The sequence below is a fragment of the Schistocerca americana genome, chromosome 4 (genome assembly GCF_021461395.2).
Source record: "Schistocerca americana isolate TAMUIC-IGC-003095 chromosome 4, iqSchAmer2.1, whole genome shotgun sequence".
Taxonomy (NCBI): Eukaryota; Metazoa; Arthropoda; class Insecta; order Orthoptera; family Acrididae; genus Schistocerca; species Schistocerca americana.
The window spans coordinates 324,437,067-324,450,033 of record NC_060122.1 but is presented as its reverse complement, the minus strand read 5'-3'; the positions used below and the strand labels follow the sequence as shown (position 1 = coordinate 324,450,033).

At 45.5% G+C, this 12,967-nt stretch overlaps 1 protein-coding gene across 1 annotated transcript in view; it reads right to left on the bottom strand.

Moving 5' to 3' along the window:
* LOC124613448 (protein spaetzle 4-like) overlaps positions 1-12,025 on the bottom strand; it is a 137,552-nt gene extending 125,527 nt beyond the window's left edge. Inside the window, exon 1 of the mRNA XM_047142150.1 lies at positions 11,847-12,025. Within this exon, the coding sequence (XP_046998106.1) occupies positions 11,847-12,025 (179 nt within the window). The remainder of the gene's footprint in view (positions 1-11,846) is intronic.
* Positions 12,026-12,967: the final 942 nt, after the last annotated feature.

The following is a 12,967-nucleotide window of genomic DNA, read 5'->3' as shown; positions in this document are numbered from 1 at the left end:
TCTCCATCGACATATGCATGATGGGGGAAACCCACCTAAGACCGGGAATAAAAGCGACAGTCCCCAACTGTGTTAGCTACAATAAAGATAGGCCAACCGAAGGCAGAGTAGTGGCCATATACATAAAAAGAGGGATCCCCCACCACCACGTATTCATACCAGCTACCAATAAAATCGAAGCAGTGGCCATGGAAGTAACCACTGCCACCGGACCCCTAACAATCGTTGCAGTTTACCGACCCCCACAAGACGAGATAGACGAAGGAGAAATAACTGCACTAGGGCAAATTGAAGGCAAACTTATAATAGGAGAGGACTTCAATGCCAAACACCCTGACTGGAACTCGAGAGTAATCTCCAGAGCAGGCGCCAAACTGCAACGACTAGCATGTGACCACCATTTTGAAACATGGGGTCCGGTCAAGCCCATACATTTTCCAAAATATGGAAGTTAACCCCTATGTGTTAGACATAGCCCTCACTAGGAGGATCGTGGAGTTCGTGCAGCAAGGACAATCAACAGAATGTCCTTCGATCAGAACCCAAAGTTTCCAGAGGTCGATGTGAGAGAATGGGTAGCACTCCCATGGTATCATACGTCCTACAAACGTACAGACTGGGAGCGATACCGAGAAACTGTCGCCTCCAGTATCGCTCGCGCTCCGCCACCTACTGCCGAAACAGTAGAACAAGCGCTACAAGACCTAACAGGAACCATCTTGCAGGCAGCAGAAGATGCCACTTCTCCACAAAGGGATGGCCCGCCGCCGCAAGTACAACTCCCGGAACATCTACTAGCCCAAATGCGTCACAAGAACAGAGCGGCAAAAGAGTGGAAGATCACCAGAAATCAGACCACCAGAAGGCTGCTCAATCGGCTACAGAGAGAGCTGAAGATAGCTGTCAATGAGCACAGAAACCAGCAATGGCAAAACCGCCTCACAGCCCTCAAAGTAGACGATCACACACTATGGCAAGCAACCAAACAATTTACCAAAAGACGCGCTAGGCTGCCGCCACTGCCCAGCGAGAGGGGTCTGGCCTATAGCCATGTTGAATAGGCGAGCGCCCTCACCGACAACTTCGAGAAGCAGTTCCAAGTGGCAGAACTCAGAATGAAGAACATGAAGAGTTAGTCCGTCGTCAACTGGCTGCCTTCCTCAATGCTGAGGAAGATCCAGAGGCTGCCCCACCCACTTTTCGCCCCCGATGATGTGGCAAAAGTAATTAGGTCCCTCCCTACAAAAAAGGCGCCAGGACACTACAGTGTCACCAATCAGCTAATTAAAAACCTTATGCTCTCAGCTATCGAACACCTCGCGAACGTCTTCAACGAGATTACTCGTACCCGCGAGTACCCAGCATACTGGAAACACGCAGAAGTGGTTGCGATACACAAACCAGGGAAAGACCCTTTATTCCCGCAGCACTACAGGCTGATTAGCCTCTTGCCAACTCTCAGGAAGATCTATGAGCGCCTCCTGCTTATTCCCATACGAGACCACATCACCAAAGGGCGACTTTTGCCGCGTTTCCAATTCGGATTTCGACAGAAGCACTCCGTCCCACAACAGATCATGAGACCAGTGGAAGCAGCCACAAAAGGCTTCAGCCCTAGAGCCTACTGCTAGATAGTGTAGCCAAAGCCTTCGACTTAATATGACAAAAGGGCTACTATACAAGTTACACACACAAGTGTACCCCGGGAGCATAGTCAGGTTAATTCTAAGCTTTCTCATGAATAGAACCTTCTCTGTCAAGGTAGAAACTGCCACGTCCACCAAAAGGCGTAATCGTGCTGGGGTGTCACAGGGATCGGTCCTGGGGCCCGTTTTGTACAGTCTGTACACAGCAGACGGCCCCCCTGGTGCACAGCTCACAGCACGCTGACGATACCGCTTTTTACACTTGTAATGCGAATAAGGACCTGGTCATTCGTAGGTTACAAAGGGCTTTAGTTAACACAGAAACCTGGGCCCGTCGCCAGTGCATCACCATCAATCCTGAAAAGACACGGGCTATGTTGATCACTCAGAGTCTGAGGAGACGTGGACCCCCTCAACGCCCCCCGCCCCCCCCCCCCCCCCCCCCCCGTACAACTGCACCTACATGGATCCCATGGATCCAAACTGCCCAGGCGCAGATCCGTCAAGTATCTCGGCATAGCCTTGGACTTGGGACTAACGTGGAAATCGCATATAGACGAGATCCACAGGAAGGTTTGCGTCAGAATGTCCATCCTATACCCAGTCCTCAACACAATCAGCTTCCTTGCCTTCTCTGTAGGGCTAAACGTCTATCAGGCCCTCATACGGACAGTAATGGAGGATGCGTGCCCTTTCTGGGGATACGCGGCAAAGCAGCACATGGACAAACACCTAGAGGCTGCAGAACCGCGCCCTCAGGAGTGCACTGCACCAACCCATGGGATTCCCCACTGACGATCTGCACGCCACTGCCGAAATCCCACTCCTCAAAGGAAGATTCCAGGATCTGGCAAGGGCTTTCTATGAGATATCTTCTAGGTGTGGAAATAGCCTTATTGAATCCTTAGGTCGGTATGACATGTCTTGCTACCACTTCAAACGCCCCATGACGATCTTCGACGAATAAGTCGAAGAGAAAAATCCCAAAAATCCCCAAATTCTAACCCCAATCCTGAATTCTTAAAACACCCAACATCTCGCCAACCTCAGGCAAGTACTAGGCACCACCAGAACACCAACACAATACACAGACTGCCAAAACAGTCAAAGACAATCACACACACACACAACGCACACTGTGGAGTAAAAGCCAAAAGGCTAAAAACTCCTCAAAACACTTCCCCAAGGAGGGAAAGGTTTAAAGGTGAGAGAGAGATATCCCCACACTGAGTGGCAATCAAGGGTTGAGCATCTCTTACTCTTACTCTCGCACCTTCAGCCATAGGGCGCCGCTTGCACGGGTGACAAACCAAGAGTATCGTCGGCTTTGCTTTTATTAAAGCATCGGCGGGTACTCAGTTCAGGTCTGCAGTAAGCGATTACGGCGGGGAGGATATTTTGCTTGGCGACGCCTGACTGCAGAATTGTTATGTTCCTTTTCCTTTTGCGGGATGTCGAGCTGCAATGGTGTCTTTGGTTGCCGCTGAGCCAGGCTCTGCCCCCCCCCCTCCCCCCTTCCCCCCCAAGGTTCAAGGTTAGGGAAAACGTGGGCCAGGACCTGGGAATCCGGCCGCGGAACCGATAACCCGTGAAGACTTCATATATGAAAGTCTGCACTCACATATATACTCAACATGTCATAACCTAAATACGAATATCTGTGGTGACTTTTCCATGTTGCACAAAATGTGTACATGCCATATTTTGTAATTAATTTGCTTTTTATTCGCATAGTTCAATAATTGTCACCCTGTGTTTGCAACTGCGAGTACATTTCATGTATTTCACAACAGTCTGTACCTTCGGACATACATTCACTGTGGTACTGTACTTTGAACTTCTACATCTACATCTACATCCATACTCCGGCAAGCCACCTGACGGTGTGTGGCGGAGGGTACTTTGAATACCTCTATCGGTTATCCCTTCTATTCCAGTCTCGTATTGTTCGTGGAAAGAAACATTGTCGGTATGCCTCTGTGTGGGCTCTAATCTCCCAGATTTTATCCTCATGGTCTCTTCGCGAGATATACGTAGGAGGGAGCAAAATACTGCTTGACTCCTCCATGAAGGTATGTTCTCGAAACTTCAACAAAAGCCCGTACCGAGCTACTGAGCGTCTCTCTTGCAGTCTTCCACTGGAGTTTATCTATCATCTCCGTGACGCTTTCGCTATTACTAAATGAAGCGCGCTGCTCTCTGTTGGATCTTCTCTATCTCCTCTATCAACCCCACCTGGTATGGATCCCACGCTGATGAGCAATATTCAAGCAGTGGGCGAACAAGTGTACCGTAACATAGTTCCTTTGTTTTCGGGTTCTTCCAATGAATCTCAGTCTGGCATCTGCTTTACCGATGCTCAACTTTATATGATCACTCCATTTTAAATCACTCCTAATGCCTACTCCCAGATAATTTATGGAATTAACTGTTTACAGTTGCTGACCTGCTATATATGTAGCTAAATGAAAAGGGCTCTTTCTTTCTATGTGTTCGCAGCACACTACACTTGTCTACATTGAGATTCAATTGCCATTCCCTGCACCATGCGTCAATTCGTTGCAGATACTTCTGCATTTCATTACAATTTTCCATTGTTACAACCTCTCGATATACTACAGCATCATCCGCAAATGCCTCAGTGAACTTCCGATGTTATCCACAAGGTCATTTATGTATATTGTGAATAGCAACAGTCCTACGACACTCCCCTGCGGCACACCTGAAATCACTCTTACTTCGGAAGACTTCTCTCCATTGAGAATGACATGCTGCTTTCTGTTATATAGGAACTCTTCAATCCAGTCACACAATTGGTCTGATAGTCCATATGCTCTTACTTTGTTCATTAAACGACTGTGGGGAACTGTATCGAACGCCTTGCAGAAATCAAGATACACGGCATCTATCTGGGATCCAGTATTTATGACCCTCTGAGTTTCGTGGACGAATAGCGTGAGCTGGGTTTCACACGATCGTCTTTTTCGAATCCCATCCTGATTCCTACAGAGTAGTATTCCAAAATCCATGTAAAGTTAAGTATTCGCTTAACTAGGGGGTATAAAAATCAGTAAACTGAGCAACGATTAATCTCTATATCGACTTTTTCCAATTTTGTCCCATTTTTTTCTACAGTCACAGTGTTTTTCTCAGACATTACGGCTAATTTAATCATGCTACAGAGGAGTTGCTGAGTCATCAAATGGGCTCAAATGGCTCTGAACACTATGCGACTTAACTTCTGAGGTCATCAGTCGCCTAGAACTGAGAACTAATTAAACCTAAGTAACCTAAGGACATCACACACATCCATGCCCGAGGCAGGATTCGAACCTGCAACCGTAGCGGTCGCTCGGCTCCAGACTGTAGCGCCTAGAACCGCACGGCCACTCCGGCCGGCTTCTGAGTCATCCATTGATTCGTTTTGTGATTCAACGGTGGTTTATCAAATTCTTGTACAGTCCGGTCATCGCTTGTTGGTACTGTAAAGAAACTTACAGTTTGAAATAACAGCTTTTTTGTCGAATATTCGGGCAATCATATTTATAGTGACACTGATTTTTCATGTGTCGAAAACCGTTAGTAGCTGTTGTAATTACCTAGTATGCCATGATCGCACAGCAAATTTGAAGTCCCTACGCATCTGGCAGTTGGTGCCAACGCTGGTGGTGCTTTCCCACCACGTCAGGGGCATACGGAACATCAATGCAGCCGAGCACGGCCCCACCGGTGATGAAGAGCGGGCGGACACGAGACGGCGTTACGGTGTCCTGTGTCGAGCAGAGGATGGGTCTGAGATGGAAGCCAGCGCCCGGGAAGAGAATGGCGAGCAACTCCAGGACAGCGGCGTCCAACACTCAGGTGGCGCGCCGGCCGGTATTGTCTTAGCCACTGGGTGGTCTGTTCCAGAAGGTTTGCGACAAGCGGCGGAACGTCCAGAGCTTGGAGCCGAGGCTGTGGGCAGCCGCTGGTTTACAGCTTAGAAACAGCGGCCCCGAGCGCACGGGTCTATCCGTTTGGCACTGCTTAGTTCCAAAAAGTTTGTCCTTGACTCTTTTGGGGAGCAGCGGCGCACCCTCGTCTGGCAGCTGCATAGCTGAGTGACAGCTGGCGGCTGTCGACTCCACGAGAGCGTCTCCGCGCATATGAAGAGTGAGCCAGACAGCTTTTCTCCGGTTCCTGGAAAGGCAGTGCCTAGAATGCGCGGACGTGCTGTGACAAGCGCCGTGTTCTCCGCACACAACATTGCTCAAGGAAGCTCACAGACCTTGGAGTGTTCACATAATAACATTACCGCCTGTAATTAGGTGAAATTCCCTTTGTATTCCGAACCCGATTTTCGGGAACATTAAATGTTTCATGCGGCTGGTCCCGGCGGAGGTTCGAGTCCTCCCTCGGGCATGGGTGTGTGTGTTTGTCCTTAGGATAATTTAGGTTAAGTAGTGTGTAAGCTTAGGGACTGATGACCTTAGCAGTTAAGTGCCATAAGATTGCACACACATTTGATTTTCTTAAATGTTTCGTGAAATCATTTACCGGAACACTGATTTTGATGGTGGCTATATAGGAAAACTAGGTCCTACTTTTATCTATGGTGTAATCACATTTCTTTCGTAAATATCAAGAAAGATAACAATACTTTTAACATACATTTACTTCAAAACTTCAAAAAAACTATGGCATTCTTTTAGCTTGGAAACAATTCGTTTTGTATTTTACTGACCGTCAAATGAAATGAGGTTTACTTTCGTAATAATTGCACTGAAAATTGGAAATTTGTGTGGACCAAACGGCTGAGGTCATCGGTCGCTAGGCTTCCACACTATTTAATATATCTTTAACTAACTTACGCTAAGGACAACACGAACACCCATGCCCAAAGGAGGACGCGAGGCAGGTAGAGAACCAACGTCTTAGACCACTTGGCAACAAACAGACCTGAACTTATCGAATCAGTTAACGAACAGGAAACTATCAGTGATCATAAGGCTGTGACAGCGTCTATGAAGACGGGTCCTACAAGGAATGTTAAGAAAGGTAGGAAGATATTTTGGCTCAGCAAAGGTGACAGGATACATATTCCAGAATATCTCAGCAGTCAGCATCTAATATTCGGTGATGAGGACGAAGATGTGGAGAACAAATGGAAAAAATTCAAAGGCATCGTTCAATATGTGCTAGAAAAGTACGTTCCGTGTAAGGTTTTAAGGAATGGGAAAGATCCACTATGGTTCAATAGGCGTGTTAGAAAAGCGCTATGTAAACAAAGAGCACTTCAGCTCAAACTCAAGAGCAGTAAAATGGTTCAAATGGCTCTGAGCACTATGGGACTCAACTGCTGTGGTCATAAGTCCCCTAGAACTTAGAACTACTTAAACCTAACTGACCTAAGGACATCACACACATCCATGCCCGCGGCAGGATTCGAACCTGCGACCGTAGCTGTCGAGCGATTCCAGACTGCAGCGCCTTTAACCGCTCGGCCACTCCGGCCGGCCAAGAGCAGTAAAAACCTAGCTGACAAACAAAAGCTCAACGAAGCGAAAATAAGAATAAGGAGAGCAATGAGAGAAGCGTTCAATAATTTTGAAAGTAATACGTTGTCAACCGACCTGAGTAAAAACCGTAAGAGATTTTGGTCATACTTAAAATCAATAAGTGGGTCAAAATCGGACCGAAACGGAAGACGGCGGAGAGAAGGCCGAAATACTGTATTATGTCTTCCGAAGTTGTTTCACCGTTGAAGATCATAACACTGTCCTTCCATTCAATCGTCGTGAGAACGTTGGAAATGGCAGATTTGGAGATAACCAATCGCGGAACTGAAAAGCAGCTACACTCGCTTAGTAGTGGAAATGCTTCAGGACCAGATGAAATACCTATAAGGTTCTATAAAGATTACGTGAAAGAACTTGCTCTCCTTCTGGCAGTAATTTATCGTAGATCGCCTGAGTAACGAAAGGTACCTAACGACTGGAAAAAAGCGCAGGTCATTCCGTTTTTAAGAAAGGCCGTAAGACAGATCCACACAATTATAGACCTATATCGTTGACTTCAAACTGTTGTAGAATTATGGAACACGTTTTATGCTCAAGAATTATGACGTTCTTGTAAAATGAATATCTCCTCTATAAAGATCAACATGGATTCCGCCATCAGAGGTCCTGCACAACTCGACTAACTCTGTTCCTCCATGAGCTCCACAGCGCAGTGGACAACGGCGCTCGGGTTGATGCCGTGTTCCTTGATTTCAGTAAGGCACGTGACACCGCCCCGAATTGATGTTTAATGAAGAAATAGGAGCTTACGGAGTATCGGAGCAGACCTGCGATTGGATTCTACGCTTTCTTGCACACAGAACTCAACACGTCGCTCTTAACGGAACTAAATCGACAGATGTAAAGGTAATATCCGGGTACCACAAGGAATTCTGATAGGCATGATCAGGAAAATCACTACTGATATGCTGCAAGTTCTGTCTGAAGTGCTCTGCAACTACAGATCCTGACACAGGTGGTCTACATAAGCATCCGATCACGATTTTTTTACCTTTCTTTGATACTCAATTTCACCCAGATTAATGCACATTCGGAATCCATGATAACCTCACTCTATTTTATCTATTTGAAAATATTTAGCAACAAATGAGTGGACAGAATTTTCTAAGCGGGGATGAGCTCACAATTTAGACATTCGACAAGAGTTTTGACTTCACATCTTTTGCACGCATAATTGTTGCACTTGAAACATACGTGTGATGCTTTATTACCCTTTTGTTCTTCACAGGGAACCTGAATTTGATAAACCTTCCCACTTTCCAGATTGACCAGCGTCGGTATTAAGTGCCTGCAAAGGGAGATTACCCCCCATCTGCAGCTTGTGGACGCCAACAAACTCATGTTTCTCTGAGGATTAAGTCTCGCTGTAAAATCTTGTTAGAGATTAGGAACTGTGTGAGCACTGATGACGGCAATGACAAGAACATTGTAAAAGACATGCACAGGCAGTCAGTGGATGCCACTTCGCCGGCCGCGGTGGCCGAGCGGTTCTAGGCGCTTCAGTCCGGAACCGCGTGACTGCTACGATCGCAAGTTCGAATGCTGCCTCGGGCATGGATGTGTGTGATGTCCTTAGGTTAGTTAGGTTTAAGTAGTTCTAAGTTCTAGGGGACTGATGACCTCGGATGTTAAGTCCAATAGTGCTCAGAGTCATTTGATGCCAGTTCGGATACGGTAGTGTCTAGTCATTTAGTCAGTAATATAGACTGCACCCTTAGTTTCATCATGAAATTTCACAGTCTCTTGAAATTACGTCTCAGTACAGTAGTAGATTTCTTTTCCTATGTGTGCGCAATATGTTACATTTATTTACATTCAGGGTTAACTGCCAGAGCCTCCACCATTCATCAGTTCTCTGTAGGTCTTTTTGCAAATTCTTACTATCTTCTGGCGTTGCTACTCTGATACAAACATCATCTGAGAATAGTCTTAAAAATCTTCCGACGCTTTCTACTAGATCATTTATACATGTTGTGAGCAGCAACGGTCCTATCATATGACACCTATAGATGACACACAGCTTGAGACAGCGTCTGCCGTAAAATAACTAGGGGTAACTATCCAGAGCGACCTTAAGTGGAATGACCATATAAAACAGATGGTGTGAAAAGCAGACACCAGGCTCAGATTCATCAGGAGAATCTTAAGCAAATGTAACTCATTCACTAAAGACGTGGCTTATAAGGCGCTCGTTCGCCCGATTCTTGAGTACTGTTCATCTATCTGGGATCTCTGTCAGGTAGGACTGATAGAGGAGATAGAGAAGATCCAATGAAGAGCGGCGCGTTTCGTCACGGGATCGTTTAGCTGGCGAGAGAGCGTTACGGAGATGCTAAACAATCTCCACTGGCAGACGTTACACGAGAGGCGTTGTGTATCACGGAGAGGTTTACAATTGAAATTTCGGAACAGAACTTTTCAGGAGGAGTCAGACAATATAATACTTTCCCCCACATGCATCTCGCGTATTGGCCACGAGGAGAAAATACGAGAAATTAGAGCCAATACAGAGGCTCTATTAGCGAATGGAGCAAGATTGGTGGGATCAGATAGTGGTACCGAAAATACCCTCCGCCTCACACCATTAGGTGGATGGCAGGGTAAAGTGTAGATGTAGATGTAGATATTTATAATTGTAAAGTGAAACTGTTTGTTCTTAGCTTTTTGTTCCTTTACTGCAATAAGCAAGAAAATGTACAGAGCATTTTAGCCACTTGCTGCGTTTTAGAATCTTTTAGAAATACTCAGTGTTTATCTTATTTGTCTGTAAAAGCAAAAATACTCTTAGTACTCAAAACAACAGTATGTTTCTATTCCCTTTCACTCTTCTTATAAAGAAAAACTGTGTAACATTGCTGTACTTACTTGTTTTAATGATGTTCGATGAAAGCCTGAGGTATTCCTTGCGTAAAATTTATTATTAAAGAAAAGTTCATTTCTGAAACTTTGTTTTTGACTGTGTGCTACTCATTTTGGAGACCAAACTGTCCTTTTGTTGTACTTTAGAGTCTTTCTGAATGTATTGTTAACATGCGTCACAGCAAACTCCACCTATATACATATAAAACGGAGGTTTCCTACTGTGCGTCCGAAGTGACCCACGTGGTACTTCAACGGATACGGCGAAGTCCGGTGCCTTTAATGTTAAATATTGTTTCTCTTGATATGGGGAAAGATTCGCTAAAGTCTGTATGTGACGCCACAACCTAACGGTTCTCGATACTTGTTTGGATCGAGGGGTGTACCTCATTGTGTGGTAGTTGTGATTCGAAATTGTGCGTCTTATTGCTTAACACTTATTTACAGGTGATTGCTGACGCACCCTGTGATCTTGCCTGCCTTGCTCTGCCTCATTCCAGTCTGTTTCTGGGAAGGTCCCAGTTCCCACTGATAGTGTTGAACCATTCGACACATACATCGACAGGTCCCCGTTCACTGAATCGACAGCTTTAACGAATCGATTTCATAGAGTACCTGCTACAGATGGGAAAAAAATCCCGTCTTTTACGTACTCTTGCAGAAAAAATCGCAAGGTATCAGAGCTGGTGACCAGGGAGGTCAAAAATAATAAGCAAAATCTTGTTGTCCACCTCTTCCAATCCACTGGTGTTGTTACGATAATGCCGTGACTCAAGGTGAAAGGGAGCCGGTGCGCCATAACCCATTAAAATGAAATCATAGGAATTTTCGTGAAGTTGAGGAAACAATCAATTTTCCAAGATGTCCAGGTATGACATTCCTGTCACAGTTTCCTCCGGAAAAAAAAAGTTGCATAAACTTTGTGGGCAGAAACGGATAGAAACACCTTCAGTGTGTCCATTTCAAGTTCGACGACCCAAAATTGTTACATAATAGCGGTTTACTTTAGCCGATAGATGAAATGTGAATTCGTACGAAAAGATGAGTCTTTGGAAATAGTGTTCTCTGCCATATCCTGGAGAACGGAAACGCAAAATTTGTATCTTTTGTGATGGTTGCCGAGAGGCAGTTGCAGCAGTAACTGTAACTTGTAAGGCTTCATGTGCAGATGGCGTTTCAGAACACACCAAACCGGTTGTTTGAGGGAGTCAAAGTGTCTGGTCCGGCCATCTTGTGGATTTCGGAGAACTCCGTGTGAATGCATCTCCGGTACACTGGACATTTTCATTAGACATGCATGGCCGATCAGTGCTCTTCACTTTGCATATGCTATCAACTTCCAGCAATTTTTTATACAAGTCATAAATCTGAGTGTGCCTAGGCGGCTTCTTGCTGAATCAACGGCGGAATGCACGTTGAACTTGAACAGTGGATTGACTTCGCACAAATTCCAACGCACGAAATGATATCTGTTGTGGTGTAGTTACCATATCGCTGCAAACACAACGCAGCTGAGTGAAAACTTTGAACCTTGCTCAATCCAGTGACATGCGCAATAAGTTCCTATATTTTACAGTTTGTAATAAACAACTAAAATTTGTTGTTTCTTTTTGAATCACACTGTACTAATTCAGAACAGTTCCACATACACTGATCAATTAATGGAACAACAGACGTAGCTAAATCACGTCTTTTCTCTCTACAATTATCATATCAGATATCGTCCTTTTAGAATAGCAGATACCCTCTCTCATATCAAGGAATAAATATTGCGCTCCCATACCTTCTGTGAGGTGCTTCTACTGCCAAGCGCATTCCTTTGATATTGGGTCTCTTTGCTGTTTCATCTCTATGAGTTTCCTGCAGGCATAGTACATCCCACTTTTCTGATTGGCATAGTTGCGATATTACATCCTCTTTATTCTTGGTGATTCCCTCGACGTTCAGGCTGACGATCGTCATGGTCGGCCCTGAAGAGGACCTGTTTTTGTTTTTGGCTTTTGAGGGGAAAAAGAGTCGCTGGCGGAATCAGAAAAATGGGCTCGCCCAAGGGAGCGTGTTGGCGCCAATCCTATTCAACATATATACAAATGGCCAACCAACTCCAGACAAAACCAAAACTTCTGTACATGCAGACGACCTGGCAATAACAGTTCAAAGCAACAGGTTTGCAGCCATCGAGGAGAAACTAGAAACCGCCCTTTATACAATGTCAACCTACTACAAAAAGGATTCTCTAAAACCCAATCCCTCCAAAACTCAAGTGAGTGCATTACATCTGAACTCGACGCAGGCAAAGTACAGGCTCAATGTTACCTGGGATGGGACATTACTAGTGTGGTGTCACCGCCAGACACCACACTTGCTAGGTGGTAGCTTTAAATCGGCCGCGGTCCATTAGTACATGTCGGACCCGCGTGTCGCCACTGTCAGTGATCGCAGACCGAGCACCACCACACGGCAGGTCTCGAGAGACTTACGAGCACTCGCCCTAGTTGTACGGACGACTTTGCTAGCGACTACACTGACGAAGCCTCGCTCCTTTGCCGAGCAGATAGTTAGAATAGCCTTCAGCTAAGTCCATGGCTACGACCTAGCAAGGCGCCATTAGCCTTACATAGCAATTGATACTTATCGTATAAAGCATGTCTCATCAAGAACGATGTATACAACAAGGATGGATTAAAGTTAAGTATTCCAAAAGCTACGTACTTTTCTTTATAGCATTCATTACGTATCCTGTTTCAGACCTCACGCCATCCTTCGTGTGTTTATAGCGTGCATTGCGGTCCCCTTCAACTAGAACGGTCCCCTCCACCTACCTTGGCGTCGTGCTGTACAGAACATTGACATACAAATATCATTGCGAAAAAACGCGCAAAAAGGTAGAAGCACGAAATTCCC